This window comes from Coregonus clupeaformis, chromosome 4 (genome assembly GCF_020615455.1).
Source record: "Coregonus clupeaformis isolate EN_2021a chromosome 4, ASM2061545v1, whole genome shotgun sequence".
Taxonomy (NCBI): domain Eukaryota; kingdom Metazoa; phylum Chordata; class Actinopteri; order Salmoniformes; family Salmonidae; genus Coregonus; species Coregonus clupeaformis.
The window spans coordinates 18,822,605-18,846,873 of record NC_059195.1 but is presented as its reverse complement, the minus strand read 5'-3'; the positions used below and the strand labels follow the sequence as shown (position 1 = coordinate 18,846,873).

Below are 24,269 nucleotides of genomic sequence, written 5' to 3'. Positions count from 1 at the left end.
AAGAGTTAAACTATTAGGTCTACATACTTCTTCAACTACCACAATTTTTTTTTAAAGAGCTGTCATCACTAGATGCACCATCATATTTCTCTCCCCAAATAACAGCCTAAAACTTTCTAATCATTACATCATCAGCCATCTAAAATCAAACTTAATTTACATTGAACATTTTACAAAAGTCAATTGTGCATCTATTTATCTGAAACCCACAGCATGAATGATTCAGAGTTGCTTTGCTTTCCTAAGACTGTTGGTCCACATGATCCTGCGTTTTATTCCCATCTTCTGACAGATCTCTTTGTCCTATATATTTCTTCTTTTAGTTTTCACATGCAACAACTGTAGTTCAGACATTTTTGTGATCTAACTGCCCCACAATCCAAAGTAATATGGTTGATATAGTAGTCTATCAAAGTAATCAGACCAATTATTTTACTACTGTATCTGCTTTGCTTTAAATAGTAAAATATAACTTTTTAAACTTCTACCACAACCACAAAAAACTGTTTAAAGTGTTAAAGCAAGTCCCACCAATTGTACTTCATGTACAATTACCATCTAGTTGTTTTACCCACTTTGTCATTTACTTATACACAGAATTTTCTGTATGGGTGATGGTACTGTAGAACAAATATTTATAATATAATTAAGCAATAAGGCCTGAGGGCTGTTCTTAGTGCTAGGACACAGCCCTTAGCCGTGGTATATTGGCTATATATCACAAACCCCAGAGGTGCCTTATTGCTATTATAAACTGGTTACCAACGTAATTAGAGCAGTAAAAATTAATGTTTTGTCATACCCATGGTATACGGCCTGATATACCACGGCTTTCAGCCAATCAGCATTCAGGGCTCGAACCACCCAGTTTATAATATAACAACATAATATTCAAGTGCAGTAGTAAATCTAATGACCATGTGCTTGTGTCTTCCGTAGGAAATCACCAGCCTCCTCCCCTTCTCCAAGATCTCCCTGGACGAATTCCCAGAGAACAAGGAGATCAACACGGACCTCAACGCCTACATCCAGTACCGCATCAACGGCAGCAAGGACATCATGAACAACATCTCCCTCAATGGCAAGGCCGACCCCGTCATCGTGGGCAAGGTGAGCAGCCACCTGATCGCCCGCAGCCAGGGTTCCTACCTGTACCTCAAACTGACCCTGGACCTGTTCGAGAGGGGCCACCTGGTCATCAAGAGCGCCAGCTACAAGGTGGTGCCCGTGTCGCTGGCCGAGCTCTACTTGCTCCAATGCAATATGAAGTTCATGACCCAGTCGGCTTTCGAGCGCTCGCTGCCCATCCTCAACGTTGCGCTGGCATCGCTGCACCCCATGACAGACGAGCAGCTGTTCCATGCCATCAACGCGGGCGCCGTGCGCGGCGAGCTGCCCTGGGGCGACTTCCAGCAGCGCATGGAGACGCTGTCCTCTTTCCTCATCAAGCGTCGGGACAAGACGCGTATGTTTTGCCACCCGTCCTTCAGAGAGTGGCTGGTGTGGAGGGCGGATGGAGAGAGCACCGACTTCTTCTGTGACCCCAGGTGAGTTAGGCTAACTCAAATTTACCCAGGTTAGTTAGGCGAACTCAAGCTCAATCAGTGAGTTAGGCAAACTCAAACTTACCCAGTGGAACCCACTCAAAACCTGCCTACCATATTCTGTCAGGGGGTTAATACTGACAGTAGAGTTTTTATCAGCAATACATTCATAGTATTAGGGCCCTATAAAATCTGTTTTATTTTGTGCCTGATTCCATTTAGTTTTTTCCAAAATTCTGTTTTCTCGGTTTTGTTTTTCCAGGTTTCTTTGCTCTCGAAATCACATATTTTTAATAGAAAAAAAACAAATTGCATGTTTTAAGTCCACAACAATGCTTAAACCACATCAAGAGACCACTTTTGAGGTCTGGGAAAAATCTAATTCATTTTGCAAGTGCCCACCAGCCAGAGACTGGTGTTTCTGTAGCGCTCAGGTGATTGCAGAGTTTGCAAAAGAAATGGCCACTGGATTGATGCAGATAATCATGACATCATTCTGCCAGGTAGGCATAGGCTAATTTGTAGTTAACATTTCATTGAGAAGGTTTTTGGGAAAGCCTTTCCATCTACCAACAGACTGTTATCATTAGCATTATCGCTAACAGCTACACAAAGTGAAGACTAGACATACGCGGCGCACCGTACACAACACACATAGACAGGGGCATTCCTGTGCTGTTTCAGAAAGTTGCTGGAATATACGAATCACTGATGCATTTTGTTAATGTCTTATGATTAACTTGTGCAAATTCATGCATTTTCTAATAAGTTCAATACATTAAGTTGATTTCCTATTCAATACATTTTTTAATATTGTTGAAATCCATTAAATATGTCTGGATTCCGTGATTCCGTCCACGTTTTCCGCAACGCAGATTTTATAGGGCACTAGGATATTTATCTTTTCAGTCATTCAGTTGTGTTAAATGGAAAATACACCCTCTCTATCATGAGTGAAATATATGTGGTTGCCTAGGGATGGCTTACTCTGGCATTTCTGCTAGCACTCAGAAGGAGAATACATAATTAGTGTACCTTGTTTGGCTCTGCGTATTCTGCTCTTCAAATGCTTTTTAAAATGTAAATAGCGAGGGAGACAGCCTACCATTTTGTTTGAGGAACAAACAAGCTCAAGCCAGTTTTGAAGGGTGGTTTGTGCACTAAAGAGGGAGAACATTCCCATCAATAAGAAGTTGTGCGTGACTCATCTCTGCCTGGGAGACTGATGATGTCTGTTTCTTCGCTTGAAGAGGAAATCGAACATTCAAGACAACGTCAACTTTGAGTTATATCAATCCACTCCTTTTCACTCAGTCAGATATGTTATTGCTCCCTAGTTTGTATACTGCCATTGATTGAAACACAGGGGTAGGCTACTTGTGTAATCCCCAAGGGGGTAGAGGACGACGTTTCGCTACAGAACAAATGATGGAATTTACAGCTCAACTCTGAAACAGAAGCTGACAAGTTATATTTCTTCCTGTTGCTGTTAAGCTGTGCTCTGCTGGGTGAGGAAGCTAGCCAGGGGAAGTAGTGGTCTGGTCAAAAATAGCGCACTAAATAGTTGAATAGGGTTCCATTTGGGACGCAGACGATGTTGTTTGGCAGAAACACAGGGGTTGTCACTATACATCGTAGGTCACATCCCTGTCACATTATCTTACTGGGGATCTGACTGATGGGTTGAAAGCCAGGAAATGTAAGGCTCGTTCAGTGCTGTGCGTGCAGGGAAACTGTGCGTGCAGGGAAACTGTGAGTGCAGGGAAACTGTGAGTGCAGGGAAACTGTGAGTGCAGGGAAACTGTGAGTGCAGGGAAACTGTGAGTGCAGGGACATTTTGCTCAAGTTCACTGAGGCTGGATGTTTACTGACAAGGATTTTTCCATAAACACTATTCAGTGTAATAGCTATCAGTGGAGTTTAGACACCTCTGGCAAGTGGTGAAACTGAATTTGCTCTTAGACATGATTTTCTCTTTACAGAGATACTCTGAAGTTGGTAAGCTGTAGGCTTAGTAACAAATGAATACTATACAGTAGCTAGCATTACTACTATAATAATAACGCCAATAACTTGTTGTGCTGTCCCTAAAGCATCAACACAGTATGCCGTGTTATTGTAGATTTAAAGAGAAATCTTTGCAAACAAGCACTTGATTTGGTATTAAAGATTGTGGATAAAAAATGTGGTTTATGCAAATCAAGAGGGAAGAAAGTACAAACATTGGTGGGAAGGGAGAAGAAAAAGGTTCTGGAATTTAAATATGTATGCATCCCATCTGAAATATTAACAAGTAATCTGCTGCATGTTCTACTTGATTTTATACTGAACAAAAATATAAAATCAACAAATGCAACCATTTCAAAGATTTTACTGAGTTACAGTTCATATAAGGAAATCAGACAATTGAAATAAATAAATTAGGCCCTAATCTATGGATTTCACATGACTGGGCAGGGGCGCAGCCATTGGTGGGCCTGGGAGGGCACCCACTGGGGAGCCAGGCCCAGCCAATCAGAATGAGTTTTTCCCCACAAAAGCTCTGGTGGACAATCCTGTAGTCAGCATGCCAATTGCACCCTCCCTCAAAACTTGAGCCATCTGTGGCATTGTGTTGTGTGACAAAACTGCACATTTTAGAGTGGCCTTTTATTGTCCCCAGCACAAGGTGCACCTGTGTAATGATCATGCTTTTTAATCAGCCTGTTGATATGCCACACTTGTCAGGTGGATGGATTATCTTGGCAAAGGAGAAATGCTGACTAACAGGGATGTAAACACATTTGTGCACAAAATTTGAGAGAAATACGTTTTTTGTGCGTATGGAAAATTCCTGGGATCTTTTATTTCAGCTCATGAAACATGGGACCAACACTTTTTCAGGCAAAGAAGTGCCACTCAACAATCTGTAACAACTATCATTGTTTCCTGCAGTGTTGTCTTGTGTTCCCTATAAAACAGGACTGCCTGACTTTAGCAGCACTGCCTGACTGTGATTCTATGCTCTTCATACCCTCGTTATTGACTAAAGTACACTCTTAGAAAAAAGGGTTCCAAAAGGGTTCTTCGGCTGTCTCCATAGGAGAACCCTTTTTGGTTCCAGGTAGAACTATTTGGGGTTCCATGTAGAACCGTCTGTGTAAAAGATTCTACATTGAACCTGGAACCAAAGGGTTCTTCAAAGGGTTCTCCTATGGGGACAGCCGAAGAACCCTTATAGGTTCTAGAGAGCACCTTTTTTTTAAAGAGTTTAATGCACACTAATCAGTATGGGCATGCGTCTCAAATGGAAACCTATTTCCTATAAAGGCCCTATGGGCCTTGGTCAGAATCAGTGCACTACATAGGGAATAGGGTGCCATTTGGGATGCAGCCTGGGTGACCTCACTTTCTCTCTGTCCTGACTCACCTCTGCATACCTCCGCCAAGCTGCACTGACCTACTTCTTTACACCGTCTCTACCCCTCCAACACAATCTGTCAAAACAAAAGCAAGCGAAGACCTGTCACAAGGACAGACACAGAGAGCTAGAAGAAAGCTCTTAGCCGCACTAGCTAGCTGCTAGCTTGTTATTTTCCCATTTAAAAGAGAAAGCGCACATTAATGGAAAAGGATCAAAGTGAAATGGCGGTCATGCGTGGCCTTTTAATGAAGTTCTCTGGTAATTAACACTTGCAAGCAGATCTACAGTGAGGAGAGGAAGGGGAGTGGATTCAACACAAGGACTGCATTCTCTAGTCCACATCGCTTGTCCTCCTCGTGGCCCCGGCCAGGCAGAGACAGCGTTTAACAGCGTTTAATCAGACCGACAGAGAGACCGGAGTGGAGTAATGGATAGAATAATGCACCATGATGACAACAAACTCTCCAATCTCGCAAGACAAGAAATATAAATTCTCAATGATCTGTCTCCGACTACCTGGGTGAATTAAAAAACGCAGCCGTCACTCCCCAATTGGCCAAACTCGAAAGTGGATGTATCAATGTATCTCTCACATTGATACAAACTAAGAACATCCTACCATGACATAACCACATGTAGACAACTAGACATTGTTTTTCCAAAACCTTGCAAACTTTTAGTTGATAGTAAAGCAAATAGGAGATGGGAATTGTCTTTGTGTTTCCTCTACAGGAGTGGACACGCACTCATGGCCTTCATGCTGTCACGACAAGAGGGGAAACTTAACCGGCAGCAGACCATGGAGCTGGGCCACCATATCCTTAAAGCACACATCTTCAAGGTACAAGAGACTAGCTACTTACTGTAGTGCCAGTATTTTCAAAGCGTCTCAGAGTCGGAGTGCTGATCTAGGATCAGTTTAGTATTTTCGATCACAGTGAATCAGATTACATGGACAGGGGGACCTGATCCTAGATCAGCGCGCCGACTCTGAGACTCTTGATGCATACGGCCCCAGAAGCTTACAGTGTACACTACCGGTCAGAGTCGGTAGTGTACAGACCAAATGACACATTTCCACCGGTTTAATGTCTATTGCCCGTGTTTCTTGGCCCAAGCAAGTCTCTTCTTCTTATTGGTGTCCTTTAGTAGTGGTTTCTTTGCAGCAATTTGACCATGAAGGCCTGATTCACACAGTCTCCTCTGAACAGTTGATGTTGAGATGGGTCTGTTACTTGAACTCGTTTATTTGGGCTGCAATTTCTGAGGCTGGTAACTCTAATGAACTTATCCTCTGCAGCAGAGGTAACTATGGGTCTTCCATTCCTGTGGCGGTCCTCATGAGAGCCAGTTTCATCATAGCGCTTGATGGTTTTTGCGACTGCACACAAAGTTCTTAATGTAATGTTGGACTGCCGTTTCTCTTTGCTTATTTGAGCTGTTCTTGCCATAATATGGACTTGGTCTTTTACCAAATAGGGCTATCTTCTGTATACCACCCCTACCTTGTCACAACACAACTGATTGGCTGAAATGCAGGAGAAGGAAATTAAGAAGGAAATAAATTCCACAAGGCACACCTGTTAATTGAAATGCATTCCAGGTGACTACCTCATGAAGCTGGTTGAGAGAATGCCTAGAGTGTGCAAAGCTGTCATCAAGGCAAAGGGTGGCTATTTGAAGAATCTCAAATATAAAATATATTTAGATTTGTTTAACACTTTTTTGGTTACTACATGATTCCATATGTGATATTATTATACAATGTAGGAAAGAATAAAGAAAAGAATAAAGAAAAACCCTTGAATGAGTAGGTGTTCTAAAACTTTTCACCGGTAGTGTATATCCCACCTTTACTCGAATTCAATTCCTTTTGTGAATTTTAGAGTGCATATGTATGTTTATTTATTAATCAAGATAGATATGGACGGTATCATCAGAGGATAAGCCTTCTGGGTGTGAGAGAAGGCTCTGAGAGTGCATGGCTGCATTCATCACTGGTTTATTGACCTGGTGTGTGTGCATGGTTTCTCTGTCTCTGTCCTAAGGGTCTGAGTAAGAAGACAGGCGTGTCGTCCAGCGTGCTGCAGGCCCTCTGGATCAGCTGCAGCGCTGACGGCCTCTCTGCAGCCCTGGCCTCTCTGAGGAACCTCTACACCCCCAACGTCAAGGTGAGACTACCTCCCACCTCCAGACCCCTAGACTCTCACCTGGAGCACTGCCTTGACATACTGACATAGGATATGCTAGTTATTTATTCGTTTTTTCAGGGTATTTTGTGCTTGTTATTGATAGATACAGTGAATAAGTTATTGAGATGGAGAGATAGAGGGACATAGAATGAAAAGTGGTGCAGTCAGGGTTTAAACCCATTCCTCCAGGGGCAATGTGTGGTCCGCGAGCAGCAGCACTACCACTAGAACAACCCCTAGCCTCTTCACTCCTGTACGGTCTCCCGTCGATGAAGGCGACATCCCGTAGCCCGAAAATATGTTCACCAGCCCTTTTCTTTACCTATTTACGATAAACTTTTCCCATCACTGAAGGCAAATCTACCAGTCGGTACGGGCTATACAATGTGTGAAAATAAACTTTTTAATCCAACTTTTCCAGAGTTTACTGAATTCTCCCTAAAGGTGCACTGCCATCTGGGATCGCGTGGCAACTACTACAGAGTATGGGGACTAGGGAGTGAGCTTTGGGAAATGTAGATGTAAACGTTTATTTTTACCATAGTTCACACGTTGCATTCCGGATGATAGATTTGCCTTTGGTGATGGGAAAAGTTTCTCAGGAATAGGTAAATGTGTTTTTGGGGTACGGGATGTTGCTTCAGCGATGGGAGACACCCAGCACTGACATATTTTCTTGAGTGTGTGGTACCAGAATACATTTGAGTGGATGGTCATTGGTCTCCCTGAATTTTTTCTATCACATTTTCCCACCAGTGATTTGTATTAGCACAGTGGTATTATTGTAATCTACTCTCCTCACCTCGAATGTCCTCCCTGAGTGCTTTTTAATTCCATTGATGGCTCCCAGTGTGCTTTATGATAAGGCATTCTGATCTGGTTCCTGGAAACACTCACTTACGGTGATGAGTGTGGCCTCGCCACTAATGAACAACGGCCCATTGGAAATCTCACCAAGATTCTCACTGGGCTCAGATAGATTGATGCCGGTTGTTGCACTCTCTGCCATTACTTTGATCCATTGCTATCTGTGATGCTGCTCTCTGCGGGGGAAAAGGAGGCTGTGCCATTCTAAGTAATTACAGGGCCCTTTTAGATTAGTACTAATTTAATAAACAAAAGGGCCATGTTAATGGCGGAGCGGGCAAAATTATTTTTGATATTAAATTATGCCTTGCTGCTGTGTGTCTGTGCTTACTCTATTATGACGGGAGAAAGGAAATAGCCCTCCTAAGGCATACAAGGCAATTAATTATCAGTGGGGAATTATTATATTCTAGCTTCAAGCAAAAACAATCATATGTTTTTCTTTGCCATTAGCAGTACTCTTATAGTGTCGTTTTATTACACTTTTTCCCTGAATGAAATATTATGTTTGAGTGTAACATCACTCATGTAGACAGCCACAGAAAGAGTGAGCTTGTTCCTTTTCCTCCAAGGCCCCCTAGGAATCATTGGTGCTAATTTATTCAAGTGCGGTTCCGCCTGTAAATAAAACAAATTCAATTTCCTCTGGTTTTAACACTATCTGGGCTCCACTCACAGCTCTGTCTGATCAAACATGTATTATACATTTCCTTATCAAGGAGAAGAGGAATACGAAGAATGTGTACTCTTGTGTTGAATGCATTTCTAAATTAGTACATGCATGCTCCAACTTTGTTTACCTCATCACAATTCTGAGATTAGTTTTAATGTTTCAAGCAAGGAAGGGAAAAAAATGGTTTTATTTATTTATTGAATGATCTCTTGCTGAATTCCATGTTCTATTTTCTTTTACACATTTAGGGAAGCCAAAAAGTTGAATTCCGTGCTTATGTTTTTCTTACACGGTTAGATAAGATTCCTTTTTTATTTAATGTGTGCTGCTCTTGCAGGTGAGTCGTCTACTGATGCTGGGCGGGGCCAACGTGAACTACCGGACAGAGGTGTTGAACAACGGCCCGGTGCTGTGTGTCCAGTCCCACTTGGGCCACCAGGAGATGGCTGGCCTGCTGCTGGAGTTCGGGGCCACCGTTGACGTGGTGTCCGAGAACGGCATGAGCCCTCTCTGCTTTGCCTCAGCCGCCGGACACCTGGGCCTCGTCAGTCTGCTCTGCAAGAAAGGAGCCAAGGTTGGTAGTACTACCCGTTAGACTAACCGATTACAGTCTACTAAGCTATATGGAATTGTTTTAAGAAGGTCATACCAAGGATCATTTAGTATATATATATATATATATATATATATATATATATATATATATATATATGTAATATATTTTTAAAAAGGACATTTTTTATTTGGCCTTACTGCTATTAGCCCATACAAACACATTGAATAACAGATTCACTACATGGAACAGATAGTCCCCCCAAAAATCTAAAGGAAGTTTGTTCTGAAGTGTCTGTCCTATATCTGAGAGATATAAGAAAGATCAGGATATATGTTATAATTTTTTTTTTTTTACATGTATTTAACCCCTTATTTTGGCACTAAACAGTCTACATATATACTATATAACTGGTACCTGGGGAGCTTCAGACGAGTCTTGTGAGCCTGTGGGCGTCCTAGAGCAAAACATGTACTCAAAACGGAGAACACCATCGTGTTTGTGAGACTCATCTGTCCATAGAGGGATCATAATAGTTTGTTCGGACGCTACAGATGATTTTGTGAGAAGACCGATTGTCGGGATGTCTCATGGTCTGACAAACACTGTTCTAGCTCTGTCACCTTTCACCGCAAATGCAGAAGTGCGACATCGGCAGATGCAGTGGTTTGAGACGCAAAAACAGATATCTCTAGCTTAAACTGACAGATTTTTATATTATGCTAATTACATCGACTCTAGGGGGTTTTAAGAGGAGCGAATGCGAGATGACAGAGACTGGCAACACATGATTAGATCAGGGCAAATACATCTATAAGAACCAGGAGAGACATTAGATCATAGAGGGGAGGCATTAGCTCTGAGATCATATTTTGGAGCATAGCTTTGAAATTGGATAAGAGCTCACTTAGATTGTAAAGCTACTCTGGTAGAGTGTAGCAGGAGCAACGTCACAGCATATAAAACATGTTCAAATAAGCACTGTTGTTGTGTGTTCTAGGTTGACCATGTGGACAAGAGCGGTCAGTGTGCTCTGGTCCATGCTGCTCTGAGGTGCCACCCTGACATCATCCACTACCTCCTGGAGCTGGAGTGGACCCCCGAGGGCCAGCAGCAGAACTGCAGCCTAAAGAACAAGGCCCTCCAGCAGGCTCTCATCGCTGCCTCCAGCATGGGACACACGCAGGTCAGTCAGGAGACACCGGTAAAATCCCAGATGGCATCCTATTCTCTAAATAGTGCACTATTGTTGTCAAAAGTAGTGCACTATGTAGGGAATAGGGTGCCATTTGGGACGCAACCACCCACTGTACTGTACTGTACTGTACACACACACACACAAGTCCTTAGTACCTTACTATAATCAGGAAAGTTATCCCACACAGTGCCACAACACAACTTCACCTCTTTAGTTTGGAAACAGAAGACACTCCACAGAGAATCACTGATGCTGCCATCACTGATGCTTCTTGTTTTCACTGATGAGACATGCTGTAGGAGTATTGATCCCACAGTATGTCTGCAGCTGGCTGCCCAGAAGAGAAGCATAGTGGGCTTTGGTTTATTCTGGCCTGCTCCTCATTAAGAGGGCTGCGATACCGTTAGGCCTATACACTAGGGCTGGGGCTGTGGGTCGGCAGTATTACAGAAATGGGTCGGAGTGAGCTATCGACCTCCACCTCCACAGAGGGCCCAGTGAGAGAGGAGAGTAAAGGAGAGCACAGACAAAGGGGCTAGTTAACACTGAACCTGTACTGCACAACACGGACGAATATCTACTATAGACACTATACAGCCACTATAGTCCAGGCATCAGCACTCTAGTCCACAGGGATTCATTTATCATGCGCCAGAGAAGCATCATTTGCTCGGGCAGCTTTTTATCGACCTGCTGAAGTTGTTTCATCGCTCCGGTTTTTCTGTAATGTAATCAGCGCGCCGTAGAGCTAACTCAAGGCTTTATTTGATGTTTGGATTCTAATAAAACATTCTCAATCGACAGGTTGTCAGAGGCTTGTTGGTGTTGAATAACGAGCATGCCGTGCAAATTGATGTCCATGACACTCTGTGGGGAGAAACAGGTATGTTTTCTCTATATTTTTCTTCCATTATACTGCTCCCTTTGTGTTATCACCTGGTGGAATATCAGTGTGGAACATTACTGCTGAAATGATGTCTTTGTCGAGTATTTTGTATTCTATCCCTTTCCAGCAGCATAACACTTTATTTCTGCATTATGTAGTGCAGGGCTCTCCAACTGGCGGCCCAACTAATACTAACTAATTGTTTAGTTTTTTAAAAAGTATTCTCACGCATAATAGAGAGATATATGTGATCGAATACAAATGTAAGATTTGTAATGATTGTTTTAGTCAAGTATTATATCTCTCTATTAGACAGCTTCTTGCTGTCAATTTGTAAATAATTTGTAATTATGTTCCGGCCCCCTGAATCCGCTCAAGAAGAAATTGGCCCGTGGCTGAATCTAGTTGATAATCCCTGATGTAGTGGTTCACATTTACACAAATATGTGGTCATTTTTACTTTTAAAGCCTGTCCAATTTTCCCTGTCCCCTTCCATTAAAAGCATCCCTGCTTTGTTCATTTGGGCTTTTATCTGGATGGAGAGCCATCAGGCTATCCTGTATCGGTAGTGCTAACTGAGTGATTTTCTACTTTAGAGCAGAATTACAGGCATCGCTCCCAGCAGTCAAGTCTAAGCGCTGAGTCATCGGTGCAGTACATTGTCCATTTAGGTCATGCCAAGCCATTTGTCCTGTTTTTCTTCTCTGTCATTAGAACACACCAGCTCATATATTCCTTTTAGTAGAAGTCAAGCCAGAGCTCTAGTTTCTGTTAAAGATCTTCAATGAATCATTGACATTTAAGCACTGCAGAGGAGGATTACGTTATTTTTGTTTGACAAAAGTTGCAGTGGCAATACTGCAGATGTCGGGAAAGGTCGAAGTCTTAGGTCTTAGAGGGGCAACAAGTGATTTATAAGTTATATTCTTCAAGAATCAATAGCTACAGTACAGTGCCTTCAGAAAGTATTGACACCCCTTTTTCCACATTTTGTTATTACAGCCTGAATTTCAAATGAATTACATTTAGATTTTGTGACACTGGCCTACACACAATACCCCATAATGTCAAAGTGGAATTATGTTTTTAGTAATTTGTACAAATTAATACAAAATTAAATCTGAAATGTCTTGAGTCAATAAGTAGTCAACCCCGTTGTTATGGCAAACCTAAATAACTTCAGGATAAACAATTGGCTTAACAGGTCAGATAATAAGTTGCATGGACTAACTGTGGGCAATAATAGTCTTTAACATGATTTTTAAATGACTAACCCCATCTCTGTACCCCACACATACAATTATATGTAAGGTCCCTCAGTTGAGCAGTGAATTTCAAGCACAGATTCAACCACAAAGACCAGAGAGGTTTTCCAATGCCTCGCAAAGAAGGTCACCTATTGGTAAAAAAATGTGTATCCCTTTGAGCATGGTGAAGTTAATAATTACACTTTGGATGGTGTATCAATACACCCAAACACTACAAAGATACAGTTGATGGAGGCCAATGGTGACTTTAAATCAGTTACAGAGTTTAATGGTTGTAATAGGAGAAAACTGAGGATGGATCAACAACATTGTAGTTACTCCACAATACTAACCTAAATGACAGAGTGAAAAGGAGGAAGCCTGTACAGAATAAAAAATATTCCAAAACATGCATCCCGTTTGCAATAAGGCACTAAAGTAATACTGCAAAACATGTGGCAAATAAGTTTTTTTTCCTGAATACAAAGCATCTTTGGGGCAAATCCAACACAACACATCACTGAGTACCACTCTTCAAACAGTATTTTCAAGCATGGTGGTGGCTGTATCATGTTATGGGTATGCTTGTCATCGGCAAGGACTAGGGAGTGTTTTAGGATAAAAATAAACGGAATCCAGCTAAGCATAGGCAAAGTCATAGAGGAAAACCTGGTTCAGTCTGCTTTCCAACAGACACTAGGAGACAAATCCCCCTTTCAGCAGGACAATAACCTATAGTGCCTTCAGAAAGTTTTCATACCCCTTGACTTATTCCACATTTTGTTGTGTTACATTTTTTTACACAGATTTTTTTCCTCATCTACACACAATACCCCATAATGACAAAGTGAAAACATGTGATCAACAATCAACTTAACAGAGCTTGAATAATTTAAAAAAGAATAGTGGGCAAATATTGTACAATCCAGGTTTGCAAAGCTCTTAGAGACTTACCCCGAAAGACTCACATCTGTAATCGCTGCCAACGGTGATTCTAACATGTATTGACTGAGGGAGTTGAATACTTATCTAATCAAAATATATTTGTGTTTTATTTTCCATTAATAAAAATAAAAAGTAGATTTTTCTTCCACTTTGACATTACAGACCAAAAAATTACTTTGTAACACAACAAAATGTGGAAAAAAATCTAGGGCTGTGAATACTTTCGGAATAATTAAAAAGTCCACAAATAGATGTACACGTCCCAAATTTCCTATTTAATGGCCAGCTGATTGTATATGCTGGACCTCTTTTGGAGGAGGCAGAAAAGTTGGGACCAATAAAAAAAAAAAACACCAGCTGAGAGACAAAAAGCAGAAGCAGGAGAAGTGGAGCTGGCACTGGCAGGGGGTGGCTGCAGGTCAAAGCAATTTAAGATTGATCCTGGAAATTGTGCAGGAACCCAAGTGGAACAGGGAACAAAAGTCTAAGGCTATGTCCCAAATGGCACCCTAATTCCCTATATAGTGCAGTACTTTTTACCAGGGCCCATAGCACCCCATTCCATACATAACACACTACTTTTGACCATGGGCCCTGGTCAAAAGTAGTGCACTATATAGGGAATAGAGTGCCATTTGGGACAGAGACTATAAGCAGGGGTCTGTTGTCATATAAGCACTGAATAAATCAAATGTCTGTGTTTTGATATAAAATAAAGACGAGGCCCCTAGGTATGGAAGTATTAAAATGGTCTGAGATCTGGGATGGGTTTGAAACATTTGCCACCGTCACAGTACCCTCATGCTGATAAACATTACAACTTACCAGTACCATCACCATTCATGTTGGTGCAGCATTTCTGTGTACTGAATGAGTAAACACACATCGTTAGAATATTGTGTCCCAAATGGCACCCTATTCCCTTAATAGGGCACTACTTTTCACCAGAGTCCATAGGGAATAGGGTGCCATTTGGAACGCAGGCTACAGCAATACAGCTTTTTAGAAATTCTTCTTGTGGTTTTTGTTATCATCATGGCCTCTTGTGGAAAGCTGCACACTGGAGATAAAGAGAGACAGAGACTGACACCACAGATTCTCTTCTCTGAGGTAGTCCGTTAAAGATGAGAGTACAACAGCACAGAGCGGGATCTGTGAGTGTCAAGTGTTCCAAGTAGCAGAACTTCACTTGTAAGGCCCAACACGAAAGAGACCCATTTTATATGATCATGGTGACCAACTGTTGCTCAGAAATCCTCAAATGGTCCAGAAGTTCCCAACCCCTCATCATTCGGGCAGCTCATTTAATGATGTGTGTTTATTTTTAGCACACAGTCTAATGGTGAGAGAGAATGTTTTTTTAGAGCACACAATCTAATGTTGAGCGAGAATGTTTTTTTAGAGCACACAGTCTAATGGTGAGAGAGAATGTGAACAATAGTCTCTCTGTGGCCTCAGTAGTATGGTGTAGGCAGCCAGCCTAGCAGTAACAAATGGCTCTGAGATGTAGGTCAGCCCATTAGGACTAGGAGAGAGAGGCTCTGCATCCCAAATGGCACGCTATTCCCTATAGTGCAATACTTTTGACCAGAGCCCAATGGGCCCTTGTCAAAAGTAGTGCACTACATAGGGAATAGGGTGCCATTTTGGAAACAGATGATGTCTTCTCAGTGCTACTGCTGCTAACTGGTGCTGCTTCTGCGAAATACATTTCCTGGCAAAAAAGAGCTTAAGAGCTTTGGAGCTTATTACAGTGCCTTGCAAAGGTATTCATCCCCCTTGGCAATCTAAGTGTCACATGATCTGTCACATGATCTCAGTATATATACAACTGTTCTGAAAGGCCTCAGATTCTGCAACACCACTAAGCAAGGGGCACCACCAAGCAAGCGGCACCATGAAGACCAAGGAGCTCTCCAAACAGGTCAGGGACAAATTTGTGGAGAAGTACAGATCAGGGTTGGGTTATAAAAAAATATCCGAAACTTTGAACATCCCACGGAGCACCATTAAATCCATTATTAAGAAATTGAAATAATATGGCACCACAACAAACCTGCCAAGAGAGGGCCATTCACCAAAACTCACGGACCAGGCAAGGAGGGCATTAATCAGAGAGGCAACAAAGAGACCAAAGATAACCCTGAAGGAGCTGCAAAGCTCCACAGCGGAGATTGGAGTATCTATCCATAGGACCACTTTAAGCCATACACTCCACAGAGCTGGGCTTTACGGAAGAGTGGCCAGAAAAAGCCATTGCTTAAAGAAAAAAATAAGCAAACACGTTTGGTGTTCGCCAAAAGGCATGTGGGAGACTCCCCAAACATATGGAAGAAGGTACTCTGGTCAGATGAGACTAGAATTTAGCTTTTTGGCCATCAAGGAAAACGCTATGTCTGGCGCAAACCCAACACCTCTCATCACCCCGAGAACACCATCCCCACAGTGAAGCATGGTGGTGGCAGCATCATGCTGTGGGGATGTTTTTCATCGGCAGGGACTGGGAAACTGGTCAGTATTGAAGGAATGATGGATGGTGCTAAATACAGGGAAATTCTTGAGGGAAACCTGTTTCAGTCTTCCAGAGATTTGAGACCGGGACGGAGGTTCACCTTCCAGCAGGACAATGACCCTAAGCATACTGCTAAATCAACACTTGAGTGGTTTATGGGGAACATTTAAATGCCTTGGAATGGCCTAGTCGAAGCCCAGACCTCAATCCAATTGAGAATCTGTGGTATGACTTAAAGATTGCTGTACACCAGCGGAACTCATCCAACTTGAAGGAGCTGGGGCAGTTTTGCCTTGAAGAATGGGCAGAAATCCCAGTGGCTAGATGTGCCAAGCTTATAGAGACATACCCCAAGAGACTTGCAGCTGTAATTGCTGCAAAAGGTGGCTTTACAAAGTATTGACTTTGGGGGGGTGAATAGTAATGCACGCTCAAGTTTTCTGTTTTTTTGTCTTATTTCTTGTTTGTTTCACAATAAAAAATATTTTGCATCTTCAAAGTGGTAGGCATGTTGTGTAAATCAAATGATACAAACCCCCCAAAAAATCCAGTTTAATTCCAGGTTGTAAGGCAACAAAATAGGAAATATGCCAAGTGGGGTGAATACTTTCGCAAGCCACTGTACATTCTAGGGACAAAGATATCCCCTTTCGAAATGGGCCTTCTTCTCTGGAAACGGCTGCTTTCCATCTTAGGGCCGCGTGTTTGTATGGCTGAGGAATGTGCCAATGTTATTTTAGATTGGGCCAGAAACCTTTTCTTTTTTTTTATCATAAAGTGCTGCTTCATGTTTTGCACCTTGTTACATCATCACACTGCTGCATAACAACATTTCTGTTCACACCCCCACCACCTACTTTGTTCCTTACTTAGAGAAGGATACTTTCTTTTTACTTGTTTAGACAGTAGTGCAAGAGGTATAGGACAAAATACTAATTTATTATAAGTGGTAGGCAGGTGTGTATGGCATGCTTTAAACAGAGCGGATTTACACCCAGGCCTTGGCTGGTGGCCCTGTAGACATGATCATTACTGTGAATAATCAGTAGTCATGCTTGTCTTCATTCTCAAAGTCATCCAGTATGTGCCACCTGCTGTAGCTGACAGTGATCCAACATTTACCTCTGAGCTCTATGTATTTACCTGGATGCTAAATCATAGCCACGTCCCACCTTCTAACTCCCATCTATTACAGGCTAATGCAGGTCACAGGTGGCCCCATGACGCCGGGCACAACTCCAGCGACCTAAAACAAGGAGACCCGCTTCAACACCCAACTCCGCAAATTAACGTGTTTTGAAAGATAATTGCACCCACCTGGCACTAGGCTCATTCAAAGCAACACTTTGTATTTGAGAAGATAGGCAAATGTGAATTATTTTGGGCGCTGTGGTGGTTTAAACTCGTTGAAAATATGTATTTTAGCAAACAAAGAGGTTACGCTTCTCTGCACTCTTCCTGACCCCTTGGGAGCTCCACTTAAATGGCTGTATTCAATGCCTCTTTACGGGTATGATTGGGTTGTAATTCAATGGAGAGCCATCACAGGGCTATATAGAAAATAACATCTACACTTAAATGTTGTGGACACAGCATAGGCAGCAGAACTGGTTCGGTCATAGAAATACTGCAAGTGAATATCACAGCCTGAAGTCTTTTATATTAATTCTGTTTGAGGATTTATAAACCTAATCCAGAGGCCTGTATGGAGATATACAGAGGGAGAAAACTGAGTGAGACACAAATACCCCGGGTGAAATACCCTCCCGAAAATTGACATTCATCGCTGCAGCTCTGAACGAATTCCTTCACTTAACGACCTGTCAGAGAAATATAATTTCATATTTGAAATGCAAAGTGTGAAAGAAATAACATCTTTATGCAAATAGGCCCACTGCACTTTGTTTGGATAGTGAGAGATTGGATTACGGCTCTGTGTTGGCACTATCATGTAAAATCCCTCCTCAGAATGACAGAGTTTTACCTCTGGGAAGGAGAAAAGGTAATTTAACTCCCAATGATGGTGTCTTCTTTGTTGAATATATGTGAATAAGTCAGCAGCAGTGGAAAAGATTAGGGGAAAGACAAATAGACACAGTGCGGTATAATCTTTGTGATCACGTAGCATATACCTCAAGTTACAATAGAAGAGCCATTGTGAGGTTATATGGTTTCTGTATAAAATGACAAATGGAAGTTGTTTTACCTCTGTAAAAGAGGTTTGTGTATATTATATATCACACACACCACAAATGAGTAATGCAGTGGCCAAGTCAAACGGTGGCCCTGACATTTTCTACATTACTTAATAAAACGATGAAATCAACTTCTCATTATCATGAAATATTCAGTTACACCATTGGCTGTAGCCTCGTATATAGTTTTTTTATCCACTGTAATTATGCCTGTAAGAATCTTTTTAAATGATCAAATCACCCCCGTTTATAGGCGGTGTTTAATACATGTGGTGTTTAGTTGGTTGTGTTCTAAGTGTTTGGTTGTGTTTAATTATTTACACGGCAGTGGGTTGTTGCGTGCGGCGCTCGCCCATCAGTCATTCATCCCTACACGAGGGGGGTGAGAGAGAGCGGTTTCTCTTATGGAGTATGTAGACAAGCGTGCAGACACCACGGCCAAGGATGCCAGTCCCAGGTGGGAGGACGTACACCGGGATGACATGTCAGAGAGTAGTTTCTCTGCTAGTGGAGTGAACTTGTAATGACTTAGACCTACATAGAAACAGACCACAACTCCCATGATTCCACAGTCAGGAAGTAGGTCTTCATGTGATAGATACTGTATGTTGCTGAGGTGTCCTTGACTGACAGATACAGCTGGGACCCTGCTACTCCAGTTTGTTAGCCCAGCAATGGTCTCCTTCTAAAACGGCAAAATCAGCTACATTTGAGCGACTAGTGCATGTTTACAAACTGACGCGGGACACTGTGCACTACTTTTGACCAGGGCTTATAGGGTTCTTCTGGTCAAAAGTAGTGCACTATATTGGGAATAGGCTGCCATTTGGCTCATGGTCTTTCAGCCTTTGGGATAGTTTGGTCAGGAAGAGGACCTGTCTGTCTGTGTATTTGGTCTGTTCATCAGTCAGTGATTTACAGTCCACCCCTCAGGACAGCAGTCTTAGTGGGCCAGACAGGCGAGAGAGGCAGATTAGGAGGAAAGATAAAGTTGAGTGGCTTATTACAGAACATGACTAAGATATCAATCTGCCTGGCTCTGTATGAAGGAGGGTAGGAAGGATGGAAGGAGAGAGACAGAGAGATAGAGAGGGAATGGGCACAGAAAAGAGAAACGTTTGTGAGATCAGAGAGAAGATCAAATGCATTGAATTGGCCTTAGACGATCAGAGAGGGATGCCACTGGGGTCTCCTGTACGGTTTGAAAGTAGTATGCAGACCTAGCTTTTCATTGGGTATTCCTTAATGTTCGACTAATAGATGCACATAGGATTCTATCAAAGTCAGGTCTAAAATGGTGGATCACGTCTCAAAACGGATGCATCCCTGAAAGAGCGCATAATAACAATAATATCAGTCTGCTGTAGTTCCAAAGGATGTGTCCCAAATGGCACCCTATTCCCTATGGGCCCTGGTCAAAAGTAGTGTACTACATAGAGAATAGGGTGCTATTTGGGATGCACACAGAGTCTCTCTGCTCTGAGGAGATATGCTAGTGGAGCAGATGGAGGTTGTGGTTGGCTGAGACATAACGGCCCTCTGCTCACACTCCCATCCAGATGGATGATGTCCCTCAGCCTGAGACTGGGGCTCTGGGTCTTTAATCTGGGTCTTTAATTTTCCTGAGGTGAATCCGAATGCACCACCAGTCTCTCTCTGTGTGGATTTATTGTTTGGATACCAACATTCATCCAAGACTTGAATCTGATTATAAACTGGGTGGTTCGAGCTCTGAATGCTGATTGGCTAACAGCCGTGGTATATCAGAACACGGGTATGACAAAACTGTTATTTTTACTGCTCTAATTACATTGGTAAACAGTTTATAATAGCTATAAGGCACCTCGGGGGTTTGTTATATATGGCCTCTGCGTTGCGTCGTGCCTAAGAACAGCCCTTAGCCGTGGTATTTTGGCCATATACCACACCCCCTCGGGCCATATTGCTTAAATATACCACAGCCCATAGTAAAGTGTAGCATCCACTGAATGTGGGCTGTAAATGTGGGACTACTGCTATGGCTCAAGTGTGCTAATCAGGAGATGAGAAACACATGGACTGTTGTATTCTTTTCACTGCATCTTAGTATGTTAGTTTGAAGATACTTGAATCTGTCTTTAAAGAACCTTTACATATTCTGTAACTTGAATGAAAACAGAAATGGCAAAGATGTACTAATTAACCTGTCGGAAAACGAATGGTATTTTTCCCTGTTTTGGACCCGCTATTCTGCAGGCATTAGATGATATCACTACTCAAGTTTCAAAGCTTTCTCTCTTGGCACACTACTAGACAGTTTAGAGCAACGTTATTAAGTTAACGAGATTCTGGTATTTGCATTAATGTCAGGCCTATATACATAATGTGCGTGTGTTCGTGTAACATTGGGACTGTTTCTGGGTGAACGGCCAAACTTCCTGACTACAGTTCCTGTATTACTGTTTATTTTTGTAATGTAAAGTAATGACAGGCACACCACAAGATTCAAAGAGATAAGATTTCACATGGATTTGCAATCAACAATACAATCAGACAGTATTGTTTATTACAGGTTAGCTTTGTCAGCCTCGAATTAAACATTCAGACACTTGTGTTTTTCCTCTTGAATTATGTTATATTGTCAAGAAGGAAATAATACTGAATTGTGTTTTAGTCCAATTATTGGCACTCAGTGGATGGACAACTAAATGCTGTATATTTTCAATTTAAATGTGGGCTAGAGGGAGCAAGCCCTGTCTCAAGCGAGCCAGACCCTGCCCTGCCCTGTGTATGTGTGTGGTCTCACCATTGGTACAGTAAGTACCCTAGCTGACCCGGGTCTAGTCCTGACCCCTTTCCTCTGGTCTCCTCAGCTCTGACGGCGGCGGCGGGCCGGGGCAAGATGGACGTGTGTGGCTTCCTGCTGGAGCAGGGGGCCGTGGTGCAGCAGGTCAACCGCAGGGGGGTCTCCCCTCTCTTCTGTGCTGTCAGACAAGGACACTGGCAGGTGAGACACACACGATCATATTGCCTCAAACTACAATTACACTTCAAAGGAACCATGATGATTAACCCTGAGGAAGTAGAGTTTAAGTCTGTTTGTGCGCGTGTGGGCGCGGATTAGATTGCAGAGCTGCTGCTGCAGCAGCATGGTGCTGACGTGAACATCAGTGACAAACAGGGACGGACACTACTTATGGTGGCGGCGTGCGAGGGCCACCTGAGCACTGCCGACTTTCTTCTGTCAAAGGGTGAGCTACCACGATGCTACGCTAGATAAAACTGTGACCCAAATGGCACCCTATTCCCTTTATAGTGCACTACTTTTACCAGTCTCAAAAGTAGCGCACTATATAGGAAATAGGGTGCCATTTGGGACACACACCATGTCAGCCATCACAATGCAAACCAGTCTGCTCTTTCTCTAAAGTCAGATGAAATCCACATTAAAAAAGATCAAAATATCAATAGCCACATTTCACACCCATTTTTATATTGAATGGTTTGTTGAGTGAAGGTCATATGCTGTGGTTTTGATAAATCTGATGTTGAATACTTAATTTATTCTTCCCTAGGTGCGTCGTTGACGTCGATGGACAAGGAAGGGTTAACGCCCATGAGCTGGGCATGTTTGAAAGGACATAAAAACGTTGTGCAGTTTCTGGTGGAGAAGGGTGCGGTCATAGACCACATGGACAAGAATGGACGGACTCCGCTGGACCTGGCCGCCTTCTACGGAGACGCGGAGATCGTGAGTAGAGAGATAAATCGACAGACAGTGAGACTGACAGACAGGCAGACGGACGGGCGGGCAAGCGGACGGACGGACAGGAAGACAGACAAGACAGACAGACAGACAGACATTAAGCTCAGTCTAAATCTGTCTCACTAGGCCTGCCCCTTAGTTAGGCCCAACACAAGTGCTCTGTGTCTCCTTATGGGACACAAATTACCACCGATCTATACGAGAGTTAAGAGTGTTTGTTCTGACTGTAGGGGAGTTAAGAGTGTGTGTTTGACTGTGTTGCTCCTGTTGTGAAGGTCCATTACCTGGTGGAGAAAGGAGCGGTGATAGAGCATGTAGACTACAGTGGCATGAGGCCGTTGGACCGGGCGATAGGGTGTCGGAACACGTCGGTAGTGGTGACCCTGCTGAAAAAGGGGGCTAAACTGGGTAAGAAACTAAGAACTCTATCTATGATAGAAATTGTCAGTTTGTGTTTGTTTCTAGATACACTGTTCTTTCAGTGAATGTATCCTACTCTCGTCCCAGTATTCCAACAACACTTTAGTCTAGTGATTGAACTACTCCAGCTTTACGATAGTAATGAGAAAAAGCTTACTTGTGCTTCCAGTCTCTTAAGTCCACTAAATATGATGAGGCTATTGCCATGGAATCTGGTGACCAACTCCTGGTTTCATTGATGCTCAGTGCTAAATAGTGTTACTCGATATCACATTTTGTCCTATCGTGATTCTGTACATATAAAATCGACCGATAGACAATGTTATCACCCCCTAACGGCCACCCCCCCCAAAAAATAATACATAAATAAAAATACAGTTTAAAAAGACCGCTAGCGTAAGCTCACATGCTACTGGAGGGACGAGAGGAATCATGACCTTGACAAAAGTTATTTAGTGGAGTCATTCTAGTAGACTATTCCACTCTGGTAGAGCTGAGTGACACACAGTCAAGAGCCTCGCTGGCTGTACGTTGTGTGATGGGTTATAAATCATCATGGGCTGCAGAGCAAGCAACTCTTCTGTCCTCAGAACTGGATAATTATGAACTGATTAGCATTTTTGCCTCATCTTCCTCTCTTGGGCCTAGGCTATATGTTGGTAGGTTGCACATTGCTAGAACAATATGAAAACAGGCCTAGTCCAACTATAGCATTGTTTCTTTCATAAGATCTGCTCAGTTGTAGCCTAAGTTTTATTTTTACTTCTCATTCGATTTTTCGATCTTGTTTTCTCAATTTCACTTTTGTGGCCTGAAATATTGATTATTCAAAATAAAGCTGTGAGAATATTTTGTTTTATCTTATCTCTCATTATTACCTTAGGTCTACCATGTTTTAAGTTATTCAAAAACAACTCTAAACTTTCTGAGAGCCTAGAACTCCATTAGATTCATTTATTGTTTGATCATGAAATCTAGCATGCATTAAACTGAAAGAGTAGCTTAGTAGGCCATGTCGTATTCATATCAAATAGAGAGAAAATAGACAATTTGAACAATGAAATGACACCGGAGTGTCCGCTATAAAAATAGACTTCAGCTATTGGCCCAGATCATCCGACATCCGTGAGAGAAAAAATAAAAGCAGTTTCGTACCAGACATTTTGCGCTGTTGTGGTGAAACTCTTAGCTCTGCCTACGTTGTTCTATTGCATTCTGTAAATATAACATATTTATTGAAATAGGATATAGCAAATAGGAATATCGGCAATCTACTCGGAATGTCACCCCGCTAGTGCTAAATTCAAGGGCAATGACACTGAACCGATTTCTACCAAGATTCAACTAGTGTGAGGCTTGGACGATATACCGTTTAAATTATTATTATTATTATTTGTTGGAGGTTGGGCGGGAGTGCGTGCTACGCCACTGCTTATAACTATAACTAAGTTAAGTATAACTATAAGAAATGTTAAGATGTGTCCAATAAATTATATCCAACTCAGGGCTCCAGCTATGCATTTGGTTTGCTAACTTGCTAGCTACATGGCTGAATGTCAATATCAAGCTTTTTGGTTACAGCAGAGACATTCAATCAATATTATTTTCTTTTTTTAAATAGCGCCCCTTGTGTGCACTTTCGGTAATACCGTTTACCCCGGTATGGTACAGAAACGGTATGACGGTATGAAAATCTGAAAGACTGCCCAACCCTAATGTATAGCGTGTCTCTCTCTCTTTCTGTCTCTACCTTTCTCTCGCTCTCCCTCTCTTTCTCTCTCTCTCTTTGTGTGTCTGTGAGTTTCCTTTCTCCCAAAAGTGTGCCGGTGGGCTAATTTGAGAATGTGACTTATCACCTAAATGACATTCACTGAGCTATCTAGGCCTA

The 24,269-nt window shown here is 42.4% G+C and overlaps 1 protein-coding gene across 6 annotated transcripts in view; it reads left to right on the top strand.

Annotated features, from left to right (window-relative positions):
* Positions 1-24,269, top strand: part of tanc1b (tetratricopeptide repeat, ankyrin repeat and coiled-coil containing 1b) — a 194,654-nt gene that overhangs the window by 163,151 nt on the left and 7,234 nt on the right. For all 6 annotated transcript variants that reach the window (XR_006657757.1, XM_045210453.1, XM_045210455.1 and 3 more), the window contains 10 exons: positions 940-1,547; positions 5,680-5,788; positions 6,996-7,118; positions 9,017-9,253; positions 10,233-10,418; positions 11,235-11,313; positions 21,069-21,202; positions 21,320-21,446; positions 21,771-21,946; positions 22,237-22,369. Coding sequence is in view for 5 of the 6 variants with exons in the window: in XM_045210453.1 (XP_045066388.1) it covers positions 940-1,547; positions 5,680-5,788; positions 6,996-7,118; positions 9,017-9,253; positions 10,233-10,418; positions 11,235-11,313; positions 21,069-21,202; positions 21,320-21,446; positions 21,771-21,946; positions 22,237-22,369 (1,912 nt within the window). In the remaining variant the exon portion in view is untranslated. The remainder of the gene's footprint in view (positions 1-939; positions 1,548-5,679; positions 5,789-6,995; positions 7,119-9,016; positions 9,254-10,232; positions 10,419-11,234; positions 11,314-21,068; positions 21,203-21,319; positions 21,447-21,770; positions 21,947-22,236; positions 22,370-24,269) is intronic.